The sequence below is a fragment of the Tachypleus tridentatus genome, chromosome 10 (assembly GCF_004210375.1).
Source record: "Tachypleus tridentatus isolate NWPU-2018 chromosome 10, ASM421037v1, whole genome shotgun sequence".
Classification (NCBI taxonomy): domain Eukaryota; kingdom Metazoa; phylum Arthropoda; class Merostomata; order Xiphosura; family Limulidae; genus Tachypleus; species Tachypleus tridentatus.
Genome location: NC_134834.1, coordinates 25,676,026 through 25,703,673, shown reverse-complemented (window position 1 = coordinate 25,703,673; position 27,648 = coordinate 25,676,026). Strand labels below are relative to the sequence as shown.

Below are 27,648 nucleotides of genomic sequence, written 5' to 3'. Positions count from 1 at the left end.
AAGCTTTGAAGGCAATGAAGCAACCAAAAATAGGTACGAAACCTATTAGACCAACCAGATCCATCTGAAATTAAAGGTGAGAGATGGAAGGAAGCGAAAAAGAAAAAAGAAAGAACCTGCCCCACTAACAGACAAAGTGAAAGGTTGGAAAAACGATTCAGAAAAATGAACAGGTAAAATGGAAGCAGCTGAAAAAAGGTAATTCTTTGTCAGCCAGAAAGGGGCAATCAGAAAGACCTGACAGAGTGGCATGGATGAACAAAATCATCCAAGGAAAGCAGTAACACCACCATCTATATAACTTTAATGTAAATAAATCATAACATTTTCTGAGCGGGAGCATAAATCTCAGTGAAATCCAAAAAAACTGAAGAACGATAAAGGTAATTTATCACTTAAAACAGGTAAAGTGAAGTAGAAAAATATATCTTCACTTGATAAGGAATTTCAAAAACCAAAAACATCTTGACGATATTACTGTGAAGTGATAGTTTGGTACAATCGAATAGAGGGAGTAACATGTATCAGGAAGGTGTGTCACACTACCATTGGTGGAGGGTTGTCACAAGTTGATTTCTATATGACATGCATGTAGTTCAGTTGTTCCCAAACTTTATGTTATGTTCTATTAAAATTTTGTACGTTGGTTTTTCATAGAACAGTTTCTGTATAAAATTAATATCATAGAAATTAACAATATAAGTTTTGTTTGTTTGCATTTGGCATTAAGCTGCTTAATGGGCTATCTGTGGTCTGCTCACCATGGGTATTAAAACTCGGTTTCTAACTTTACAACTCTGCACACACACTGCCGTGCCACTGGCGGGGAACCATATAAACCTGGTAAACTGAAATATTTTTAAATGTCATCACTGGCCACAATGGTCTGTACTCAGTTCATTATTAAAAAGAACTACAAATTCATTATACGAAAATGGCAGCGAACACAAATGTGGTCTTTACGTCAGGTAATGTAAAATTTGTATAGCAATTCTTACAGTAAATGCAAAAAACTGTTTCTGAAATGACTAAAAATTCATCTATCGGATATAAAATCTCTAACCATTCAAGTTATAATACATTAAATTGTAATGGTGAATTTAAATAAAAACATAAATAACAAACAACAAATAAACAAATAATTAATCTGTTTATTTGTTATTGTTCGTTATTTGCTGTTGTCATTTGTACCCAGTTTTATCAATGTTCATAAAACTTATTATTAGTATGATTTTGTCAATAAGCAAATGATATGTTGGCTTTACAGCAAATTAGCTCCACCTCATTTCATATAACTCACCATCAACAGAATCTTCTCCTTCACAAATATAATGAATATCATTTCTGGTTTGAATAATTAGATCACTTAATTGAAGCCTTTGGTTGGGTTCCAGACAAATCTTGGAGTGGTTGAAGATACAGTTCATGTTATTTCTTAATTTTCTGCAGAAAATATTTTGAAAACAAATCAATAACATAATATAACGCATCATTCAAAATGCATTGTTGTTTTTTAAAAAAAGTGTAATAAATTAAATAAGACAATGATCATTTACACTTGAATTTTTCAAAAGCGCCCTCTACAACAATAAACTAAAAACTAGAAGCTGATCGAAGATCCACCAATTTCTTGATTGTTATGAACTATAATTAATAAAATATTTTTAGAAGATAAAATTGAAATATACTTTTCATGTAGTTATTTATTTATCAATGTCCATGCATACCCACTGTAATACTAATAGGCGTGATTATGATATATTTTCTCACTAACTCCCATAAAGCGCTGGGAATTGGATCTAAAATTAGCCAATTTCCTGAATGAACAAACATTGCATGTGACACTTCGGTTCAAGATCATTCAATTATATTTATAGTGATGTGGTTAAGTGCATGGGCTGTTATTTCGATCATCGATATAAATATAATACCATAGTATTTCACAGCATTAGCAGAAACGGTTTATTTGTTTGTTTTGAATTTCGCGCAAAACTACGCGAGGGCTATCTGCGCTAGCTGTCTCTAATTTAGTAGTGTAAAACTAGATGGAGGGCAACTCTTGGGCTTCTCTTTTATCAATGAATAGTTGGATTGACCGTCACAAAATAAAGCCCTCACAGTTGAAAGGACGAGCATGTATGGCGAAATAAGGATTCAAACCCGCGACCCTCAGATTACGAATCGAATGCCCTAACCACTTGGCAATGCCGGGCCCATTAGCAAAAAACGAAGTGATAACACAATAAGCCTCCAAATACACCTAAATACAAAAGATAAACCCAAACATGAAAAGCTAGGAGAATCTATCATTATTACATTTGTGATAAACTATATTTTAAATTACCCGAAATAAAAAAAAGAGTTAAAGTAACGTAAGAAGATAAGAAGGTTATGCAAAAATTATCTGACAACTGTAACAGCAGTGTAGTTTTTTTTGCATGAGGCTGTTATGTCCAAAGCACATCACTCCTCCTTACTTATTTTCCATAATCCATTTAATGTACGAAAGTGGACTGGCATTAAAAGACCAACCAGTACAATACCATATGCTGCACACAGGTTACACAATCAAAATTTGAAACCAATTTCTAAGAATGTTTCAACTGCACTGACCCATTGGGCAATTGCCTGGTATCCTGGTGGGCTAATCTGCCCCTGCTAATTTAGGACAAAAATGATTCTACAGTGTCCATTTTAACAATCCAATGACACAGAAATTCTTAGGCACAGCATGTTTTGGTATAGATTAGCATGAACACTCGCCTCCTTCTCCAGCTCCTTGAAATACGTAACGGTTGAACAGATTTGTTGTGGAAACGACCTGTATACAGGTGACTTGTGTCGCTTTTCCAACCAGTGATCCTTCTTAATTATGGAACGTAATATTACCTGGAGTTTTTGAACGGCTTTTGCCATTTACCTTTGAGTACATGGATTATCACCTGCACAAGATGGTGCAAACTTCTTTCCTAGATGAGACAGAATTCTTTCTGAGATATTTCTAGTCCTCTAAACTGGTCCATATTATTTTGTTCTCCAACGTCATTAAGTACAAGGGATATTCCCCTCATGACAATTTTGATCTCCGATCTGATCACATCTATATGACCTGAGTGTACGAATATTTCCATCGGAAAAACTTATTACACACTCTTTCCTCTGTATATCGCATATATTAAATAGTGCTACAATATGTCTATCAAATAAAGAAAGAACAAGAGAAAAATTTCCTAATAACCTAGGTTTCAGCTTTCACTCATAAAATCAGCTTTCTGCTTAACAAACAATAATACTAATGAACCATTTGCTTTGCAAATATCAATAAGGTCTGACGAAGCGCCAACGCTTAAGATCAAGATGAAATAACAGCTATTAGTTTCTTCTAGTCAAAGGAACAGAAGAAATACAGAAGTCATAGAACATTTCACCTTTCGGGTGTATTTTTAATCATTTACAATAGGGAGCAATGTGTAACATTGTGCAAAATAATTGCAGCTTTCCTCAGAGAGGCGTAATTTTTCTGGTTCAATCTTTGTTCTTCAGTATAACCTTTTTAGTTGCCAAAGTCAACACTAATAAGAAACGATTTACGGTTTGTTTAGAACTTTCGCGCGAAGTTGAACAAAGGCTATTTGCGTATGGTTGGTTTTTGAATTTCAGGCAAAACTACGCTAGGACTATCTGCGCTAGTCGTCCCTAAATTAGCAGTGTAAGACTATAGGGAAGGCAGCTAGGCGTCATCCCCCCTTTCCAACTCTTGGGCACTCTTTTACCAACGAATAGTTGGATTGATCGTAACATTATAACGCCCCCACGGCTGAGAGGGTGAGCATTTTGGTGTGACGAGGTTTTGAGCCCATGACCCTAAGATTACGAGTTGATCACCTTAACCAACTGGCCTTGCCGGGCTCTATCTGCGTGTAGCTGTTCCAGTTTTGAACTGAAAGACAGAGGAAAGACACTTGATAAACAGTCAACTCTTGAGCTACTCTTATTTGACTGAATAGTGTTTGATTTGAACGTCAAGTTTGTACCCTCAGGTACATAGTCCGGGAACACTAATCATTATACCACGTTCCACTTACGACTCGTAATTAAAGGAACTCGAGAAAATCGAGAGATATTAGCGTTGTGGATAACAAAAGAGAATAAAAAATACGCGCTGTATCTTCTGGTCCAGTTTATTTACACAGGAATACACTTTGATCTAATGGTGACAATATATTTATTTGAGGTTCTAATGTCATGTGTAAAATATATTATCCTCGTAAAAGTTTTTCTATTTAATTTTTTCCAATGAGATGCGTTAGTTCAGCGACCTAGACTGTAACGTTTATTAAAATGTGACATGTTTATAAGTTCCACGAACTTCATTTAGAACCTTCCCTACATCTATATTTTGGGTAACCGGATCTTTTAACGCTCGAGAAAAAATAATAGTAATAAAAAAAGAATCTATGTATCTTATATGTGAAAATTCCCATGGTGCAGAACATTCACATATAAATTATCACCGTGAGTGAATAACGATCGCACGGCGTTGCGTTGCGCGTTGCTTATAGTGTTTTAGCACAGTTAGGCACCGTACTACACCAAAAGTTACACAACACTGCTGGAATTTGCCGCTGGGAAAAAAAAAAGTTCTTCATACGAATGTGGTTTTTGTTATTGTTTGTTTTGTTTGCACTTTTGCAAATATCTTGATGGCAGATCATATTCTTCTGAACTGGTTATCTTTGGCGGCACACATCAAAATAAAAACAGCAGTACGCTTTCTCAGCGTGATGTTTAATCATAGTGAGTCAGACCACTAGAAGTTCAGAACACTCGCATTCTCTCGGTGCCATGAACTGTGGAAAGTAGTGATGGTTTAACCCAATATGTAATGAAAACGTACTCGCTTGAAACTTGTGGTAGAACTCTGGGTTTTAGATTAGGCCAGCCAAGTTCGAATTTGTACGATATCACAAAATATTCCTCGCACTTTAATAAGTTGTGAGTGCGTTATAAGAGTGAGAGTCGATTCTTTAAAGTGGAACTTGGATACTGCGAGCTGGTTGTCTACCCTCTTGGCAGCAATACAAAATTGGGGACGAAAGCAGGTAGATTTAGTAGCTTTGCCATAAATGCAAGTGCACTGAAAAGTTTTTCTCCAGTTCCTAACATAAAAAGTCAATATGTGTGAGCATTTCAGAGATAATTTTGTCCAGTTTGTAACCTAGTGTTACTACTCCAAATGTATAATCATGTTTAGAAAAGAAATAACACTGAAGAGCTATGAACTTTATTTGGTGTCAAGTCTCATAGCTCCAGTTTTAATATTACAAGAACAAAACTTCTTAATGGCTATGTATGTAATTGACAAGCAAAACTACACGTAACGCTTGCGTTTGCATATTCATAGAAAATGACAAAAAATTGCATACTTGCTACCCTACATATTCTCTGCATATTTGATAAAAGACCGAAATGAGTTTTTTATTTCCCCGAAAGGGGCCAAAGTCCAACCAGAGAGGTCATCTGTTTTAACCACTCGCACCACTTTACAATAGCGTGTTCTCCGCCAGTCGATAAACACTAAAAAGACGTCATGTAAGTTTAACGTTGCAATCTGAACTGTCGTGACGTCAGTCAAACGTGCGCACGTCGCAAATCACAAGGAGATTTATATAGTCTGTAGGCTATAATACAGCATGATATATGAACTTCAAAAGTAGGAAATACAAATATTTGTTACTTTTAAATGTGGTTTCATTTATTTATTCTTGAAACAGTATACGTTGTGGAACCATGTGGAAGTAGATCTAGTCCAGTAACATGTTTCATAAAGTGTTTGTACCATTTAATTCAATGCCAGTCCTGCAGATAAATTGATTTCCCCTATGTATGTTTATATATACACAAACATACAAGTGCATAATGTGCAAGAGTACCAAAAGTAAGGAATCAAGGTAGAAATGGGCGGGAAAACATTACAACATTTGGTGATTTTTGGCACGATGCAACTTCAAAGTGGTGTGGCTATCGCTAAGAAAAGCTACAAGAAAGATAAGGAAAGAGCCCAGTCACCCACAAGACTTAGTACCAATTATTTGTTTCTTAGTTCTGATCCACACGGTTACCTTGCTTTTCATCAAAAGTCATGGATGATTTCCAAAACAAAGATGATAAACAAAGCTGAAAACTTTATCTTCGTAAATTAGATCACAGTTAGAATCTGGATCTAGATATTGTAAATAGTATACTTTTTTTTTATCTAGCTGATATAGCTGCAGGTGGTTCACGTAGAGTGGGTGCATAAGCAATCATGCAGCCTCATGTGAGATGCGAATGGGTTGTTTGGCAATTCACAGAATGTTTTCGTAAGCATAGAATATGGCTACTAGTATATTGTTAACTCGTTACTACTATTATATAATGGTTATTACCGAGTTTATAATTACAACTAAGATAAATGCATTTAGCCAAGGTGGCGCAATTCAGTCATGTGCATTTAGATATGCATAAGGTGAAGAGAGGAGAGGGATATACCTTTACAACAACGTTATTCATTTAGCCAGAGTGACAAATGTGTGGTGTTATGAAACCTTTGCTTTTAATTTTCGACTTTCTCAAATGTGTTGATAGCTTGTCACTCTGTAATTGGTTCGTTTATTACTCAACAGTGTGTGTACGTTTGTTTGTTTGTTTTGAATTTCGCGCAAAGCTACTCGAGGTCTATCTGCGCTAGCCGTCCCTAATTTAGCAGTGTAAGACTAGAGGGAAGGAGGCTAGTCATCACCACCCACCGCCAACTCTTGGGCTACTCTTTTGCCAACGAATAGTGTGATTGACCGTCACATTATAACACCCCACGGCTGAAAAGACGAGAATGTTTGGTGCACCTGGGATTCGAACCCGGGTTACAATAAATATTACTGTACTTATGCGTAAATGAACAAATTCTTCTATTTCAGTTTTAACTCTATAAGTCTCTGATGGGTTTATTTGTTGTTATGAACAAAACTACACAATGGACTCTGCCCAACACAGGTACTGAAACCCATTATAAACTTGCAAACTTATTGCCGAGCCACTGGAGTGAAGGGACACGCACTCTCGACGAATTAACAGTTCGTTTATGGATTTATTATGTTGAAATCAGGGTTCGATTCGCGGTCGCGGACAGAACACAGATAGCCCATCTACAGTAATGGCGTACAAGGATTGTCCACCTTTAAAAATTCCAACAAACTATTATTTTTAGTTTTTTTATATATACATTTAAATTAACAAATACTAAACATGACGCATACACCCAAGCATCTATGGAACTTTGTTAATCGAATTTCGAAACTTGAGTAAGTATATGATTAACTAAAGGTTTGGTTTGTTTTGAATTTCGCACAAAGCTACACAAGGGCTATCTGCGCTAGCCGTCTCTAATTTAGCAGTATAAGACTAGAGGGAAGGCAATTCGTCATCAACCACCCACCGCCAACTCCTGGGCTACTATTTTACCAAGAATAACAGGATTGACCGTGACATTATAACGCCTCCACGGCTGAAATGGCGATCATGTTTGGTGTGATGGAGATTCGAACCCGCAACCCTCGGATTACGAGTCGAGTGCCTTAACCATCTGGCCATGCCGGGTATGTATTAGGTGACAAGCAGATAAAGTCAGCTGTACGAACTACAATTCTTATGACGATTTCCTGTCGTGGGTGGCTTTTCCAGTACTATGACATGACCAAATTATACTTACTTCATGGGTATAGTTTATACATTTTCGAGTTATAAAGGTATTTGTGGTTTACTACTACTGTTACGTGGCTTCGACATTTCAAACTACTGGTCTTTTTGTGTTTTGTAATAATCGCATACACAATTTTTAATGTTACTTTCGTTTAAAACAGTCCTGAATATTGTTTCAACTTTTTACACGTGTGAATATTATTTTGCCTTATTTGGAATTAGGGCTCACTTAGCCGAACCTTGCTCCTGAGATACTGGGTTCAGAGCTAGCAATGTATCAAAAACCAAGGTCATCCTCCTGAATCAATGTGTTCTATTCATAAAATATGTTAATTTTCTTGAATATTGATTAGGTTTAGTTGTTTTGAATTTCGCGCAAAGCTACACTAGGGCTATCTGCGCTAGTGGTCCCTAATGTATCAGTGTAAGACAAGTGAGAAGGCAACAAAGCATCTCCACCCATCGTCAACTCTTGATCTACTCTTTTACGAAAGAATACTGGGATTGGCCGTCACATTATAATGGTCCCACAACTGAAAGGGCAAGCATGTTCGATGTGATGGGGATTCGAACCCGCGACCCCCATGTGAGGAGTCAAGTGCCCCAACCACCTGGCCATGCCGGGCCTCTGGTATTGATTTAAAATGCCGGGAACTTATATTCAGTTTGGTAATACACAACTAACTCTTATAAACTTATAATTTTTTATTATTATTTAGTTCTAATCTACAGAGGTATTTTACTTTTCATCAGAAGTCATGGGTAATTTTTTAAGTTATATTGAAACTTCGTTTAATGTTTATACGATTACGTTCAGTTTGTTGTTTGGTTCACTAAAATCTTACTTGCATAATTTCATTATGTCGAGCTGTGACAAAGCCGCTTCACTCACGTCCCTGTATTGCAGAACTGTTGCTTTGCAAGTTTCTAGGTGATCAGTAGAGCAGTCATCGTAGAGTCTGGAGGTGGCTCCGGAACATATTACCACTAAAGAAAAATAAAATACAAAACGTACGTTAAAGTTCTTGTTAAAAATATACATTCATGTACAACTGTTTGTTTGTAACGCCCAAAGCTATAAGACGCTAACCGTCCCTAATTTAGCAGTGTAAGACCATAGAGTGAAGCCAGCTAGTCATTATCACTCACCGCTAACTCTTGAGTTACTATTCTGCCAACGAATAGTGGGATTGATCGAAACATTTTAATGCTCCCCCAGCTTAAATGAGGACGAGCATGTTTGGTGTGATGGGAACTCGAATCCTTGATTCTCAGATTACGGATCGAGCGCCTCTAACTACCTGGCCATGTTGAGTCACTTCACGTACGAAGATCGTGTTTATATCTACAAACGTCAGTACAGAACTAACGAGAGGATCTTATATGACCTGATTTAGTTTCTAAAGTATTTTTCTCAACTCTTTGCATCCAAACCTTACTGTAGGTCCATGACGTTTTGATTTCAGGGTCCCTAATAACAACAACAAAAATTAACAAAATCACTAACATTAATGTTACAATTAATTTTGCGAAATATTCCGGGATTTCCGACGTATTTTGCGCAAAGAATGTCGAACTGAATGTTAGGAAAAGTAAAAACATGAAATGATTCAAATTGCCCAATAATTTGAACAACGAGAATAGTTCGATAATTTGGATGTTGAACAAGAGTAAGGGTCACACATTTCGTCGACTTCTGTAAAGTGTTGTAAAAAATATAGTTAATCTGAAACACAAAGGGCTATCTGTGCTTTGCCCATCACTGGTATCAAAACCATCAGACATGCCGTTAGGCCACTGGGAATCAAGAGAAACGTAACATCATACTAAAGCATACGGAGTTTAGTTATATATTTGTTTTTGATATATAGACCACAAACTGACAAGTAAAGTTACAAGAATACATCTTTCGCTCATTGGTCAATTACATAAAACGTATTCTAATGACAATATTCGTATTTTAGATAGCATAATTTTGAAAGTTAATTTTTTTTAACTATCAGCGGGGGTTTGAGAAAGTTTTGTATGTCTACACAATGTGTGTCTGGTCTCAAAATGTTATTCACGAAAACATTTTTAAAGGGCTCGTACACTTGTTAACGTCTAGATGCGAGTCGAGATCATTGTCACGTTTTCGTAAAGTCAATTCGAAATCCATTACACCAGTAAACACTAATCAGTGTATATAGAAGAAAGACAAAAGAATGAAATAAAAAACCAACCAAATACTAAATGAGTATGTGACTTTATAAAGCACATGTTTGTTTTACTGACTTCGTTTTTACATGTTAAACTGCCTGTGTTTCACTTAGCAGCTCCCCTTTAATTTTACTGTTTTACCCCCTATATGGCCGTAAATAAAAAGACCAGTGGACCAGTACTGCCCTAGGGTATAGTTACCCGGTTCACCTGCATGATTGTTGGAGGTCATTACAGTGGTACTAAAAGAAATAAAGACGATTTTTTTAAAGGTTTCCATGCAGGAAAACGATGACGTAACTACTTTCTGTTTGCATAAAAAAATCTATAGAAATAGTTGTCAACAATAATCGTACCAGTGGGATAAAGAAGCACTAATAATAACACTAAGTGTAAAACAACAAGGGCAGTGGTAATGTGGACATTGGTAAAAATTGTATCAAGTAATACTAATAATATGTGGTCGGAAAATCTTTCTATTTTAATTAAATTACAAAAAATCATAAACTTATAATTTTTATATATATGTGTGTGTGTGTGTGAGTATTGCCTTTGTTTGATTAGTTACACTTTTTTTCTACTTTGCAGTTCAGGCTCCGGCATGGCCAGGTGGGTTAAGGCGTTCAATTCGTAATCTGAGGGTCGTGGGTTCGAATCCCGGTCGCACAAAATATGCTCGTCCTTTCAGCCGTGTTATAATGTGACGGGCAATCCCACTATTTGTTGGTAAAAGAGTAGCACAAGAGTTGGCGGTGAGTGGTGATGACTAACTTCCCTCTAGTCTTACACTGCTAAAGTAGGGACGGCTAGCGCAAATAGCCCTCGAGTAGCTTTGCGCGAAATTCAAAAACAAGCAAACTTTGCAGTTCACTGGTGAATCATCAGTAAGCTTACAACGCTGAAATATGTTACTGCAGTATCATCTCGAGATGAATATACATTATCTACTAGAATAAAACAAAAGAATAAGGCACTCCCAGTGACTTTTTGGACCACGTGTTCATACTGCATAAAAAGCTAAGCAAAATATATATAAATTTTGCATTCTTACATCTCTAAACCAGGTAAAAACATAAGATGTTTACACTGTATCTTGTGGGTTGTACAAATAAAACAAAAAATCCTCAGTATGATGGAAGATATAGACCCCTAGGGAAATGAACGGTATAAAAACAAGTCGGTTATACAAGGTTATCAAAACTTGTTATGTTAAAATGGGGATAGAGTTCTTCAAAAAAATTACAGAAAAACGACAGATAACTTAAAGTAAAAATAAAATCGCAGATAGATGTAAGCAGAAAGCTTAAGGTTTGAGATATAGAACTAACATTATTTCCTCAAGCTATAAGTCCCTATCTTAACTCTCCAAAATATTACAGCTTTTAGACATGGTTGTTTTGTTGTTGTTTTGAATTAAGCGCAAACCTACGCAATGGGCTATCTGTGCTCTGCCCACTACGTGCATCGAAACCTGATTTTTAGCATTGTAAGTCCGCTGAGCCACTGGGGGACTTTAGAGATGGACTCAGAAAAAGGATCAACAGCTTGATAAAATAACGTCAACACTGTGCCTCAAACCCCGCGAATCTTCATTTGTTTCGTATCAAATATTCATTTTGATAGATTATATTATGCCATCTTATCAAGGAACAGTAAACTGAATATAGCATGCTTTGTGTAAAAACTTTATATTAAAATTAAATATTAGAGGGATATTTATATTATTATATAGTTTATTTTAACAAATATTAATTGTGATGGATCATGTTTGTTTAGTTCTGATTATGCAGATAAATCAGACAAATCTCCAGCTGACGAATGACTACACGCAAGGACCAGGTGACCACCATTAATCATGTGTTACGTGCTTGTAGAAAGTTTGCTTGTTTTTGAATTTTGCTCAAAGCTACTCAAGGGCTATCTGCGCTAGCCGTCCCTAATTTAGCAGTGTAAGACTAGATAAAAGGTAAGCTAGTCATCACCACCAAACGCTAACTCTTTGGTTACTTTTTTACCATCGAATAGTGGGATTGACTGTAACATTATAACGCCCCCACGGCTGAAAGGGCAAGCATGTTTGGTGTGACAGAGATTCGAACACGTGAGCCTCGGATTACGAGTCGAATGCCTTAACCACCTGGCTAAAGTTTCTGTAGAAAGTTTAAAAATTAATGTAACCATAAGTGTACGGGAAATGAAAGCGTTTAGAAGTGATAACTAATTAACCGCCTCTGAAGTCAGTATTTTATTTTTAACACGGCCCTCAGGGGCCAAGGAGTTTCCTTACATTACAACTTGCTGAATATTAAAAGAAAATTCAATACAAAAACTCCCAAAGAGGGTGGTTTTGGATGTGTCTTTTCGAGACAACTTTGAGACATGTTTTAATTTGTTAACTGATAAATGTTCAAGAAATAACAGCATCTTCAAGTCTTAGTACTAGCTAGTAGAAAGATCAACCTGCTGAGAGTAAATTCAGTTTATATGTCAATAAAGCCACATTCTTAGCATCATTAATTAAATAATTACCCACATTTTATACTGCTGCTATCACTTTTTCATCTTTACTTTTCAACGAGTTCACCTGTGATTCAGTAAGGAAGATCAAATCATTACGATAGTCAGCAGTAGGATGAGCAGACAGGAACACTTTGAAAGCAGCTACCGACATAATATTGTACTCAGCTTGCTGCACAATATCTATCAAGGTGGTTCTAAACGGTACCTGAATACCTCTGCGTGTCATTTGGAGATTTCCATGTTTTTTTATGCTTTTGGTATCTCTGACACTAAAGGAGTGCAGGAAATGTTTCCAACTAATAAAAATATCAGTTCAACTTTTGAAAAATATGGATTGGGTAGTTTTGTTTTTATAAAACAAAAATGTCTCCCATTGGCTCGTGATGGGACCGTTAAGTATACCGCGTAAGAATTAGATCAGAAAAACATAAAAATAAAAATAACAACACAAATACTTGTTTCATATTTACTTCAAACAAACGTTTAAACATTTTAAGTGTATAATAATATCTTAACCACTCCTGTGTCTATCATGTCCCAGCCGAGCTGATGACCCAAAGTAATTGGACATAGGCCTCGTCGACACTGCATATAGCAGATTTAAGGTAGTTGAAATGCTGGTTTATATTCTCTTTCACTTTCAAACTTTAAGTACTTATAACATTCTCAGCAAGTCTTGCTCACAATTTATTACGGTCATAAATATTCTCAAAATTACAAATGAAATGAAATTTTACTTTTTAGATTTGTAGCTGGATGTTTTTATGCAACTGAATTGTTATTAGGCCGAGCCAGCAGTCACGTGCTTTCTTTGAAACTGTAAAATACTGTCACACGTTTTTGTATTTGACTGCTGGAAAATTAATATCATGGCCTCCATATGTATATGTAGATGCAACTTAAATATCCATTATAGTTCTTAACATTATCCATCCAGGATTTCCAGATTTATAATTTACTGAGTTAGTATACAAAGTACCATTTATTGCAACTAGTCTAGCGTATATATTCAGTACTGAGCTATTACGTTATCAATCAAAACAATCGAACAAGTTGCTCAGCATGCAGTTCTGTCCAAAATCGTCTAAGTATATTGAAATGACTTCTTGGTACCTTCCACTTGGGGAAATCAGTACTTTTCTTTCTTCAATTCAGTGTTATTCGAAATAAGTTCACAAAATAAGTTACAAAGTTGTTTAGGTAAAAGAAATGTTTCTACTTTGCAGTTTTGTTTTTGTAGGGTTTTTTTTTTTTTTTAATTCATCCGAAGAAATAGTTAAATACTTGAACCAATTTTTCTCTTGTCCTGGCAAAATGCCATAAAACCATATTTTAAAAAAGATTATTTCTTTATGAGAATTACAGCTATAATTACATTAAATAAAAATAATTTGTCCAGACAAAGAAATTATAAATAGAAACGTATTTACAGAGAAAAAGTTTCTATTTCTATAGTATCTATTACCTCTATTTACTACGTGGGGTTTTAAATAGATCACTGTTTACGCTCATAAAAAATTAAACCACTTGAATAATAACTTGTCATTATAATCTATTCTAGGTGTTTAAAAGGAATCAAACTTTATTTCAAAGTTTATTGAACTTAGGACGAGCTGTTCAAAATCTATTTACGTTATTTAACCGTTGTTATCAGCCATCCAATCTTATTTCTTCGTAAAGTTTGAAAATCATAAGTTCAACATAAAGTTCAGATAAATCTATAACAGGGTTTTTATCTAAGTTAACACTTAACGATTGAGGTCTTTTAATGCTGTTAATTTGTTACTATAACCTCATGATTTCTGAAAATTATTTATTATATGGTTCTTCTACGTCACACAATCATTGTACAATAGGTTTCCTTGAAGTTTAGCACGTGGACGTATTTTCTGGATTATGATACAGTTATAGTAACACAGTAACTTACAACATACTTTTCTGTTGTTTTTCAGTTTTAGTACTTTTTACATTATTTCGTTTTTTCTCTAATGTTTTTTAAAATTAGTATGTTATTGATGTACCTCCCTCAAATATCACGAGAAAAATTCTATTGTACGTGCATCAACACTAGCTCACACTTACATGTAATACTGTACTATTAGTAACACGTGATTCTGATATAAGTATAATTATGGGTTGACAGCTGTAATATTTTAGCTATTAGCAGGTATCAACAACGGCGGTGGTCGTGCGCTCACACCGAAAGACGACTTTTGATCAACTGATTTTAAAACAAGAACCTGGTAATAGTTGACTGGACGTACAGCAGGTTGGTGGAAACGTATTTTGTGTGTGTGTGTGATTTTGTTTTCTTTCTGACGATCGTGGGAACTTTCGTCATTTTCGTCTGAAGTCACAAAATGTCGTCACTGGGACATCGACTTGTTTTTGACGTTTTCTACAGTTTTACACTTTTGGAATAAAAAAAATTAATTCTACAAACAGTTTGTTGCATTCGTAAGGCGTGAATGATCACCTCAAACGAATACTAAACAATTTTACTGCGAGATAAAAAAACTGAAACAACGAATGTTTGTTGTTTGTTTGTTTTTTGTTGTTTTTGAATTTCGCGTAAAGCTACACAAAGCTAGCCGTCCGTAATTTAGCAGTGTAAGGCTAGAGGGAAGACAGCTAGTCTTCACCATCCACCGCCAACTTTTGGGCCACTCTTTTACCAACGACTAGTGGGATTGACTTTCACTTTATAACGCCTCCACGGCTGAAAGTTCAAGACCCTCTGATTACGAGTCGAGAGCCTAAACCACCTGACCATACCAGGCCGAAACAAAGAATTCAAGTATGCTAAAGACTGCACGCCGTTGACCGTCGTGAATTCTACACTTAAAACTACAAAGAAAATTACAAGTTGATACACCCTTTCAACACACAAGGAAGACATAGGGGACACCTAGGGGTGACAAAAGAATGGTCAGATTCGTACAACGACCCTTTCCCCGTATCACTTTCCTGGGAGATGGGTTAAGAGCACATCCTAGGTTTATTGAGGATTGATCTATAGGCTCAACAGTTATAAGTAAAGACACAAGCAGAATGTTGTTAGATATTGTAATGTTTTCTATATTTTGCCTTTTGCTAATATATATACATATATAAAGAGAGAGATAGAGAAAGAGACTTCACGGCTATGAGACATTTTAATAGGTTTAACTTTATACGGTTTTTAGTTGCAGATTTTATAAAGGCAAGAATGTTAGATGACAGGTTTGGATCCCTTTGGATTGCGAGCTAAATCGTTCTAAGTTGCAATCCAGATGGATCCAAATCTGTCATCTAACATTCTCGCCTTTTCAGCCATGAAGACGATAAAATATTATAGTCAATCCAACTGTTCTTAGATAACATGTAGCTCGACATTTGACGGTGGATAATATTGACTAGCTGCCTTCCCTTTAGTGTATAACTTCAAAATTAGGGACGACTAGCGTTTAAGTAGTTTGTGCGTGAAATTGAACAAAATGAACATTTCTACTTGTGAATCAATCGGATAAACCTATTAGTCTTACTTACCAAAACTCTATACGATAATTCACATATTTTATCGAAGTAATAAACTAGTTTACTTTATATAATGCTTACAATTTCAGTTATATGTAACATTTTAATGTAATTTTTTCCACTGTTATCTTAGATTCTGAAAAATTTGGCGAGCAAAATCTATGAGAAGACGCATAACTAGACCACTCACCGGTTTCGTATACAGCTTGTGTAACCAAGGTTAAGGAATATCAGATACGATTGACGAAGCTCTGACGCTGGAGTTGATTATCTCACGCAAGACATGCGCTTGTCGTTAACCTGTGACATTGTAAACAGCGTTTTCTCGTGACATTAAACTGAGATTTCATCGACGAGTGTTTAATACAAGTAGCACGGAATACAATAATGGTCACGATGTCTCTATTCAGTACTATACATATATGTGAAGTGTCCGTCGGATCGACGCACATATCACGGATAACCAATGCGTAATTGTTTTTTCTCACCTGACGTCGCACGTTTGGCATGGAACACACAACTGAGTCACGTAAGCAAACTAAGGTTTTTAAACGTTACGCATTGTGTCTACTATGGTTGAACAAGTGGAAGAGAAACAGTGAAACAACGTGGTGATATCCAGAAACAAAGTTGCGAAAAACAACAAATGTTCTATTTTCTACAATGGAAAGCGAAACTTCTTTGTACTGGTTGCATCTTCCTACAAAGCATCATGGAGGTTTTGCACGTTTGATTGGCGTAAACTCTAAAAGATCTCACTGCTGTTTATCCTACTCAATTCGGTTACTAACTGCTCACTCTGTTGTATACACTATTAAATTCAGTTACTAACTGCTCACTCTGTTGTTTACACTATTAAATTCGGTTACTAACTGCTCACTCTGTTGGTTACACTATTAAATTCGGTTACTAACTGCTCACTCTGTTGTTTACACTATTAAATTCAGTTACTAACTGCTCACTCTGTTGTTTACACTATTAAATTCAGTTACTAACTGCTCACTCTGTTGTTTACACTATTAAATTCAGTTACTAACTGCTCACTCTGTTGTTTACACTATTAAATTTGATTACTAACTGCTCACTCTGTTGTTTACACTATTAAATTCGGTTACTAACTGCTCACTCTGTTGTTACACTATTAAATTCGGTTACTAACTGCTCACTCTGTTGTTACACTATTAAATTCGGTTACCAACTGCTCACTCTGTTGTTTACACTATTTAATTCGGTTACTAACTGCTCACTCTGTTGGTTTACACTACTTAATTCGGTTACTAACTGCTCACTCTGTTGGTTACACTACTTAATTCGGTTACTAACTGCTCACTCTGTTGGTTACACTACTTAATTCGGTTACTAACTGCTCACTCTGTTGTTTACACTATTAAATTCGGTTACTAACTGCTCACTCTGTTGTTTACACTATTAATTCGGTTACTAACTGCTCACTCTGTTGTTTACACTATTAAATTCGTTACTAACTGCTCACTTGTTGTTTAATTCGGTTACTAACTGCTCACTCTGTTGTTTACACTATTAAATTCGGTTACTAACTGCTCACTCTGTTGTTTACACTATTAAATTCGGTTACTAACTGCTCACTCTGTTGTTTACACTATTAAATTCGGTTACTAACTGCTCACTCTGTTGTTTACACTATTAAACTAACTGCTAACTCTGTTGTTTACACTATTAAATTCGTTACTAACTGCTCACTCTGTTGTTTACACTATTAAATTCGGTTACTAACTGCTCACTCTGTTGTTTACACTATTAAATTCGGTTACCAACTGCTCACTGTTTTTTACACTATTTAATTCGGTTACTAACTGCTCACTCTATTGTTTACACTACTTAATTCGGTTACTAACTGCTCACTCTGTTGTTTACACTATTAAATTCGGTTACTAACTGCTCACTGTTTTTTACACTATTTAATTCGGTTACTAACTGCTCACTCTATTGTTTACACTACTTAATTCGGTTACTAACTGCTCACTCTGTTGTTTACACTATTGAATTCGGTTACTAACTGCTCACTCTGTTGTTTACACTATTAAATTCGGTTACTAACTGCTCACTCTCTTGTTTACACTATTAAATTCGATTACTAACTGCTCACTCTGTTGGTTACACTATTAAATTCGATTACTAACTGCTCACTCTGTTGGTTACACTACTTAATTCGGTTACTAACTGCTCACTCTGTTGTTTACACTATTAAATTCGTTACTAACTGCTCACTCTGTTGTTTACACCATTAAATTCGGTTACTAACTGCTCACTCTGTTGTTTACACTATTAAATTCGGTTACTAACTGCTCACTCTGTTGTTTACACTATTAAATTCGGTTACCAACTGCTCACTGTTTTTTACACTATTAAATTCGTTTACTAACTGCTCACTCTGTTGTTTACACTATTAAATTCGGTTACTAACTGCTCACTCTGTTGTTTACACTATTAAATTCGGTTACTAACTGCTCACTCTGTTGTTTACACTATTAAATTCGGTTACTAACTGCTCACTCTGTTGTTTACACTATTAAATTCGATTACTAACTGCTCACTCTGTTGTTTACACTATTAAATTCGGTTACTAACTGCTCACTCTGTTGTTTACACTATTAAATTCGTTACTAACTGCTCACTCTGTTGTTTACACTATTAAATTCGATTACTAACTGCTCACTCTGTTGTTTACACTATTAAATTCGGTTACTAACTGCTCACTCTGTTGTTTACACTATTAAATTCGGTTACTAACTGCTCACTCTGTTGTTTACACTATTAAATTCGGTTACTAACTGCTCACTCTGTTGGTTACACTACTTAATTCGGTTACTAACTGCTCACTCTGTTGTTTACACTACTTAATTCGGTTACTAACTGCTCACTCTGTTGTTTACACTATTGAATTCGGTTACTAACTGCTCACTCTGTTGTTTACACTATTAAATTCGGTTACTAACTGCTCACTCTCTTGTTTACACAATTAAATTCGATTACTAACTGCTCACTCTGTTGGTTACACTATTAAATTCGATTACTAACTGCTCACTCTGTTGGTTACACTACTTAATTCGGTTACTAACTGCTAACTCTGTTGTTTACACTATTAAATTCGTTACTAACTGCTCACTCTGTTGTTTACACCATTAAATTCGGTTACTAACTGCTCACTCTGTTGTTTACACTATTAAATTCGGTTACCAACTGCTCACTGTTTTTTACACTATTTAATTCGGTTACTAACTGCTCACTCTATTGTTTACACTACTTAATTCGGTTACTAACTGCTCACTCCGTTGTTTACACTATTGAATTCGGTTACTAACTGCTCACTGTTTTTTACACTATTTAATTCGGTTACTAACTGCTCACTCTATTGTTTACACTACTTAATTCGGTTACTAACTGCTCACTCCGTTGTTTACACTATTGAATTCGGTTACTAACTGCTCACTCTGTTGTTTACACTATTAAATTCGGTTACTAACTGCTCACTCTCTTGTTTACACTATTAAATTCGATTACTAACTGCTCACTCTGTTGGTTACACTATTAAATTCGATTACTAACTGCTCACTCTGTTGGTTACACTACTTAATTCGGTTACTAACTGCTCACTCTGTTGTTTACACTATTAAATTCGTTACTAACTGCTCACTCTGTTGTTTACACTATTAAATTCGGTTACTAACTGCTCACTCTGTTCTTTACACCATTAAATTCGGTTACTAACTGCTCACTCTGTTGTTTACACTATTAAATTCGGTTACTAACTGCTCACTCTGTTGGTTACACTACTTAATTCGGTTACTAACTGCTCACTCTGTTGTTTACACTATTAAATTCGTTACTAACTGCTCACTCTGTTGTTTACACTATTAAATTCGGTTACTAACTGCTCACTCTGTTGTTTACACCATTAAATTCGGTTACTAACTGCTCACTCTGTTGTTTACACTATTAAATTCGGTTACTAACTGCTCACTCTCTTGTTTACACTATTAAATTCGATTACTAACTGTTCATTCTGTTGGTTACACTACTTAATTCGGTTACTAACTGCTCACTCTGTTGTTTACACTATTAAATTCGTTACTAACTGCTCACTCTGTTGTTTACACTATTAAATTCGATTACTAAGTGCTCACTCTGTTGTTTAAACTATTAAATTCGGTTACTAACTGCTCACTCTGTTGTTTACACTATTAAATTCGGTTACTAACTGCTCACTCTCTTGTTTACACTATAAAATTCGATTACTAACTGCTCACTCTGTTGGTTACACTACTTAATTCGGTTACTAACTGCTCACTCTGTTGTTTACACTATTAAATTCGTTACTAACTGCTCACTCTGTTGTTTACACTATTAAATTCGATTACTAAGTGCTCACTCTGTTGTTTACACTATTAAATTCGTTACTAACTGCTCACTCTGTTGTTTACACTATTAAATTCGGTTACTAACTGTGTCGTTATTATTATTTCTCCTGTTTCAGGATAGAGTTCCATTTGTGTATATACTTTAGATTTCACGTGTACAAATAACAAAAGTGCATTTATGAGGGACATTTTATTATAGCAAAATGACTACTTTAGAGAGGTTTATTCAGTGTAGTTAACACCACCTGAACATTTAAATTGTCACATATGCTAACGACTTTAAACAGTATTTTCATTTTTGGGTATAATGTTCGGTCGCTATGACAAACTATTTTCACGTAAGTATACCTTAACTCGTATAGTTTAGTTTTTTATCATAACTAAGTGGTTCCTTTACCATCATGGAGGTTTTGCACGTTTGATTGGCGTAAACTCTAAAAGATCTCACTGCTGTTTATCCTACTAAATTCGGTTACTAACTGCTCACTCTGTTGTTTACACTATTAAATTCGGTTACTAACTGCTCACTCTCTTGTTTACACTATTAAATTCGATTACTAACTGCTCACTCTGTTGGTTACACTATTAAATTCGATTACTAACTGCTCACTCTGTTGTTTACACTATTAAATTCGGTTACCAACTGCTCACTCTGTTGTTTACACTATTAACTTCGGTTACCAACTATTCCCTCTGTTGTTTACACTATTAAATTCGGTTACTAACTGCTCACTGGTTTTTACACTATTTAATTCGGTTACTAACTGCTCACTCTATTGTTTACACTACTTAATTCGGTTACTAACTGCTCACTCCGTTGTTTACACTATTGAATTCGGTTACTAACTGCTCACTCTGTTGTTTACACTATTAAATTCGGTTACTAACTGCTCACTCTCTTGTTTACACTATTAAATTCGATTACTAACTGCTCACTCTGTTGGTTACACTATTAAATTCGATTACTAACTGCTCACTCTGTTGGTTACACTACTTAATTCGGTTACTAACTGCTCACTCTGTTGTTTACACTATTAAATTCGGTTACTAACTGCTCACTCTGTTGTTTACACTATTAAATTCGGTTACTAACTGCTCACTCTGTTGTTTACACCATTAAATTCGGTTACTAACTGCTCACTCTGTTGTTTACACTATTAAATTCGGTTACTAACTGCTCACTCTCTTGTTTACACTATTAAATTCGATTACTAACTGCTCACTCTGTTGGTTACACTACTTAATTCGGTTACTAACTGCTCACTCTGTTGTTTACACTATTAAATTCGTTACTAACTGCTCACTCTGTTGTTTACACTATTAAATTCGGTTACTAACTGTGTCGTTATTATTATTTCTCCTGTTTCAGGATAGAGTTCCATTTGTGTATATACTTTAGATTTCACGTGTACAAATAACAAAAGTGCATTTATGAGGGACATTTTATTATAGCAAAATGACTACTTTAGAGAGGTTTATTCAGTGTAGTTAACACCACCTGAACATTTAAATTGTCACATATGCTAACGACTTTAAACAGTATTTTCATTTTTGGGTATAATGTTCGGTCGCTATGACAAACTATTTTCACGTAAGTATACCTTAACTCGTATAGTTTAGTTTTTTATCATAACTAAGTGGTTCCTTTACCCCCAAGCAGTTTCTGCTCCTAGACCACGCTGGGGTTTTAAGCGGCTCCCAGTGACCTAGTCCAATTAGTGGTCTGGTAGGATTTGCTTAAATTAGGCCTTGACGAGAAAACAAAGAAAGAAGAAAAAAACTGAACTCTACTTAATATATGTAACTTATGCAACTAAATGTTCGTTTTAAACAAATAATAAGAAAAAATAAGAGGAAATAATCACAGAAAACCATTACCATTACTGAAAAAAATAGCGAAAAATAATTGAAATCCCAGAAACTTTTCCTTGAATAACGATTCACGAGATAATACGTTAGTCCTAATAATCCATGCTACAATATGATCATTGCATGACTTAGTTATTCCTTTTAGCCTGCTGTGAGTTTATTGGACAGTTTAAACAAGCTTAACATATATTTTATTTGAAGTGAAAACTTTAATAGTATTATGATTTTTGTTTTTCAAGATTTAAGGCTTGGAATGTGTTTAAGCAATACCAGCAGTAACTGTAAGACATTTTCCGGTTTGTTCCGCTATTGTAATGTGAATGCATTGAAAAAAACAAACAAACCATTTGAAGACTTCGATATTCGCCCGGAAATTGTTAGCATGCTAAACAAGATAATTGGTTGCATTAGAATAAGATTATATGGAGAACTGAAATTTGTATATTGTCCTCGAGTTATATTCAGAGCATAATTACGCAATGCAGTATTTCCACAGAGCTTGACAGAACCTGTATTGCATTTTCATTACAAACTGTGGCTAATATGATTGGTAGTTTATTACACAAAACGACACATATTATAAAAAAAATAAAGACAGCTAAAATGGGTTAGAAAAACATGTAATAAAACGACGTTTCGCCACCGTTCACATGGCTTCATCGGGTAACTCAATATGTCGTGTAAGGAACCTCGTGATGCCGAGTTAACAATGGCGGAACGTCGTTTTTTTTCATGTTTTTCTATTCTGTGTCGCTTCAACTATCTTTAATCTTTAAAGTATGTGGAATGCTCTAGTATTTATATTCAAACTATGTACAGTTTGAATAATGAGTCTAACAAAGACACAGTCGTGATGAGAAACAACTAAATTAAGTGGAACTATATCAGGTAAAACATTTAGTAAATTGAAATAAAAATAAAAATTTGGAAAATATTTATGCGGAGAATGGATCAAAACATTACATTTTCAACAATGTTGTTCCATTTATGCCCCCATATTGCTAAAACCATATGGTGGGCAGAAGACAGATAGCCCGTGTGTAGCTTTGCTGATAACAGTAAACAAACAATACAAACAAGCTCCATTCCAGTTAAATTGCTTACGACGCTAACCTTAAGTCGTAAACTGCGCAAAACAGCAGTGTGTGAACAGTATATATTTTCTGCATATAACATCTTAGTATGGTTATAGGTAAAGGTAACCAACACTGGAAGATATTTACTGACTTCTATGTTATAAAGTCATAAAAATATTGAGTGTAACTCAACTTTACATTAAAATAAAATTTTAGTAGACATTCAGTTAAGTTTTATACGTGAATAGCTTGTCCAGTTTTATGTTGTAGCTTTACTTAGATGCTTACAACTGGCCAGATAAGGACATCCTATCACAATTACATTTACTATTTTACAAACATTGATGCAAAAATAACATTTTGAAACGAAAAAGAAAAGTCTTAGTCACCTTTCAGACGTAAGTTTATAGGAAGAAGTGGGTTTTTACTTTTAAACATCTTGTGGAATAGGTTTATTCTATACGACTAAAGAGCACTACAGCTCATTTCGACAAATTCGAATTATTGCTGACTTGTAGTCGTTTAATAAAAAATTTGTATAAACACCTGAACAAATCTTCTGTAGAAGACGGAAATTAGCTGTTTACAGAATATGTCAGTCACACACATGCAAACGTCAGAAACACAGTACAGTTTCTGAGTAAGTTATGATAAAATCACAAACCTGTTCATGTACAAGTGGCCTAAAAAGCAACCCGTTTGTTGAATTAAGAGATGCAGAGTCTGAATGCTTCGTGACATCCTGCAATATCTGTGTATAAACCAGAAGACAACAAAGTCCGTGTACATTTTTCCAAATCAAAGCGTATGTTTGGGGAGGAGAGAGATACAAGAGCTTAGTAAAATTGCTGGTTTATTTTTAGTTATAATTCAGCCAAAACCAGTTGATAAAAGAACAACTGATTCGTTTGCTCTGGATATTTATAAATGTATTGCCAGTTCAATATATCACAACAACATATACGTGTACAAGAAGACAGTTTGACAAAGGACGCACACAAAAAAAAAATTCTGAACTTTCGAAACGTAATTTTTATCCACACAAATTAGTGGTCAATTAGAATTTTAAAAATGGGGTTTAATTAACATAATAATAAAATGTTGGAAACAGTCGACCAAACACACACACACACACACATATATTGTCGGATTAAAACAAAACAGAACAGCCTCTTCATGTTTCCAATCTTATCACGTGCAATATTGATGCCGTGTGTTCCAACCGTTAAAATGCTTTTCATTCTGGGAAAAACGTCTGAGAAGAAGACGGCACAGTAATATAAAAAAAAAAAATACATCATGCAAACATTTACTGATAGCAAGTATGAGCACCCCTGTGGGTGTACCGCACCCAGAATCATGCTGTTTTGGAACGTTTTCGCTTCTACAGCCGAAGCTAAGAAGGCTAGTTCCCTGCTGAAACCGAACAGTAGTCAATCTCATCCATCAGGCTGTACCTGCCAAAGACGGTCTTATCACACTTAGGCTATAAATTAACTTTTGTCAGAAGCGGTAGATTCTAAGGATCTTACAAAACATTTGCCTGGTACAAAAACTGGGAGGACTGAACCAATTTATAACTTAAAACCTTCAGAATATACGTCCTTGGTATAACATTTCATTTCCCCTTTCTTTCTCAGTTTCCAGAATGTATTTTTGTTTTTTAATGAGGGGGTGGGGTGGTTACCTTAGGTAGAAGGGAGATAATGTCTCGAACAGAATCTTTCGTACCGAATGTTGTGTTTGAAACACCTTCAAAGAAAGATAAGAATCACCCAGAGGATTCCTGGGTTATCTTGTTCTTATGACTGGCACTTTAATTTATGACTGGCACTTTAATTCTTTCTGTTCAGACAAACAATTTTATAATAACGAACAAAATTTCTGATTCCACGATAAAAGTTTTGTCGATCGAGAGAAATGACATGTTACATCCTGTACAAGATTGCGTTAACCCTCGTCACTAGCCACAAATTTGTAATTGCTTCCGAAGTACTCACGATATCTAATAACAGCTAATAATAACTTTAGAGGCAAAGAATGTGGGTTTGACTACTGGTTCATATGTTTATTTTTACGAAATAAATGAATGATATTATTATGTTACGAAGGTGGCCAACTTGATTAAGAGACTTGTTTTATTACAATGAAGTGTATTTTTTTCAGAGTTATTTTTAGAAGAATTAGGTGATCTTTTAATTTAGGTTCTTTAATATTCAAAAGACATATTTAAATAATATCATGTATGTTTCCCTCTAGCATGATGCTCGTTCGTATAAATGTTACACCTAGCATTGTGGCTTACATTAGTAATGTCAAATTCTGATCAGATATTAATTATTTATGTTATAACAACTAAAATATTGGCGAGGTTTGTATAGTTGTGGCCCTAAATTTACGTCTGTAAGCTTTGTTTCTTTGTAATTGAGCACAAAACAACACAATGGGATATCTGTGTTCTTCCCACCTCAGGTATCGAAACCCAGATTCTAGCGTTGAAAGTTCGCAAGCATACCACTGTGCTATTGGAGGGCTTCTTTAAGTAGCGTAAAAAGTAAAACAAAAGATTGATGAACTCATGGCTACACGAATAGACTGTTTATTATGCTGTGTACACTGCGGGTATTGAAACATGAAGTTTAGCGTTATAAGCCTTCATATTTATCGCTGAGTCACGGGCGATGATAGAGATGAAGCGAAAGTTGTAATAATTATACTTAACATTTAATGACGTTGAAATATCCTTTAAAAGTTGGGAAAATAATATTATTCACCTTAAAGGTTGTTTCCCGAGCATTCTAGTTGTTAGTGTAGAAATACTTTCGTTGTTCAGTTTCGGAAGTTGTACATACACCATACTTTGTATATCGATATTATCTTCACATAAGAAGAAATGGTCGTATGTTTTATCAGCTTGTTTGAAAATGATCAATTCGTTCACAACAGAAATCACAGGGGAAAAAAACAACAACGCAAGCCCAACCCAGACCCATAACCTATCACTGAGCCCACGAGAACCTGGGTTACCTAATCAAACAAACAAGCGGGGATTGTTTGATTAGACATTCAAGGTGCTTGTACCTACGTGAGATGCGTGGGAATGTTATAAAACTATTACGACTAGTTTCAACACACGTCAAGGTCCTACTAAGCTTTAGATGTAGGACGGTATATCACACGTGATAAAGTGATACGGATGTATACATACAACATTATAAACTTTGGCGAGTGCATGCAATAGAGCAAGTGTTCACAGAAAAAAATTAAAAAAACATTTGTTTTCAACGAACTTTTACAGATTTAAGACTCCCACTTAAGAGAATGCTCTTACCACCCAGAGCGGTAAAACGTCTTTTAAACCTCCTTGACTAAAATATTCCTGCTAGGTAAATCCCTTTCCGACTTTCTGTTTGTTCGTGGACAAACAAATCGAACGACGGGCAAGATAATTAAGGACTTGGCTCTTAAACTTGGTCGACACGGTGTTTCTAATGATAACTATATAAAGCGAAATGGAGTGATACAGTCTACCACGACGTAGGGCGTCAAGATTCTGTGACCCGACATCAAGGTGGATATTTTTGTCCCTAGGGTTCAGCATTTACTTAGGGTGTGTAGCCCATTTGTACGTGACAGGGGTTTCCATGAAACTCTCCCAGTCCCTGCCTCTAATAGAAAAATATTAAGATAAACAGGGAGGACCATCAGAAACGTTCCAATAAACTACATTCGGTTCAAATGTTAATGTAACTTATCAGTCATTAAACTACAAAATTGATAGGTGTTTCAAAGATATCCATAAACGACACTAATTTAGCTAACTGAACTATTTTACTTGCATGTCAAATAGTTAGCGGTAAAAATTGCTAGAATATAAGATGAGCTAAGTCCTGGCCGGTACTTCCTAACCATAGAGCTCTTTTCAAACGGCCAACACGTATACTCTGGTAAATTTGGGTCATAATTTTATGTTGTTGCCAAGTTCTATAGTAGCATCGAACTCTCGATTTACAGGTTGAGCGAATGGTGACTGGTAATCTATTGTTTGTTGTGGATAGCTACGTAACGGTTATTTGCGTTAGTGGACCCTGAGATCGAAGTGACAAGACTAGAATACAATCAGACAACACCAACCGACTACGACTCTTGTCTGACCGGATTTCAGTGTCATTCTTATAACGCCCTCAGATGATGAGTGTAATTCTGTTGTGTAGGGAAGTAAAACTCTCGGGTCCATAGTCCAAACGGTAACGACAACGCCAAGCCCAACATTGTAAAAATATCACTTCTAGATACAGTGTAAATATTGTTTGTTTTTCATGGACCTGCCGGAG

The 27,648-nt window shown here is 35.4% G+C and overlaps 1 protein-coding gene across 5 annotated transcripts in view; it reads right to left on the bottom strand.

The window, feature by feature from the left end:
• LOC143228909 (uncharacterized) overlaps window positions 1-27,648 on the bottom strand; it is a 98,561-nt gene that overhangs the window by 24,759 nt on the left and 46,154 nt on the right. For 2 of the 5 annotated variants that reach the window (XM_076460351.1, XM_076460353.1), the window contains exons 1-3: window positions 27,449-27,500; window positions 8,583-8,724; window positions 1,301-1,443 (exon numbers count right to left, since the gene is read on the bottom strand). In XM_076460351.1, the coding sequence (XP_076316466.1) occupies window positions 1,301-1,443; window positions 8,583-8,724; window positions 27,449-27,485 (322 nt within the window). In that variant the 5' untranslated portion in view covers window positions 27,486-27,500. Of the gene's footprint in view, window positions 1-1,300; window positions 1,444-8,582; window positions 8,725-16,162; window positions 16,485-27,448; window positions 27,501-27,648 lie in introns of those variants that run through there. The other 3 variants (XM_076460354.1, XM_076460352.1, XM_076460355.1) reach the window with 2 other exon arrangements.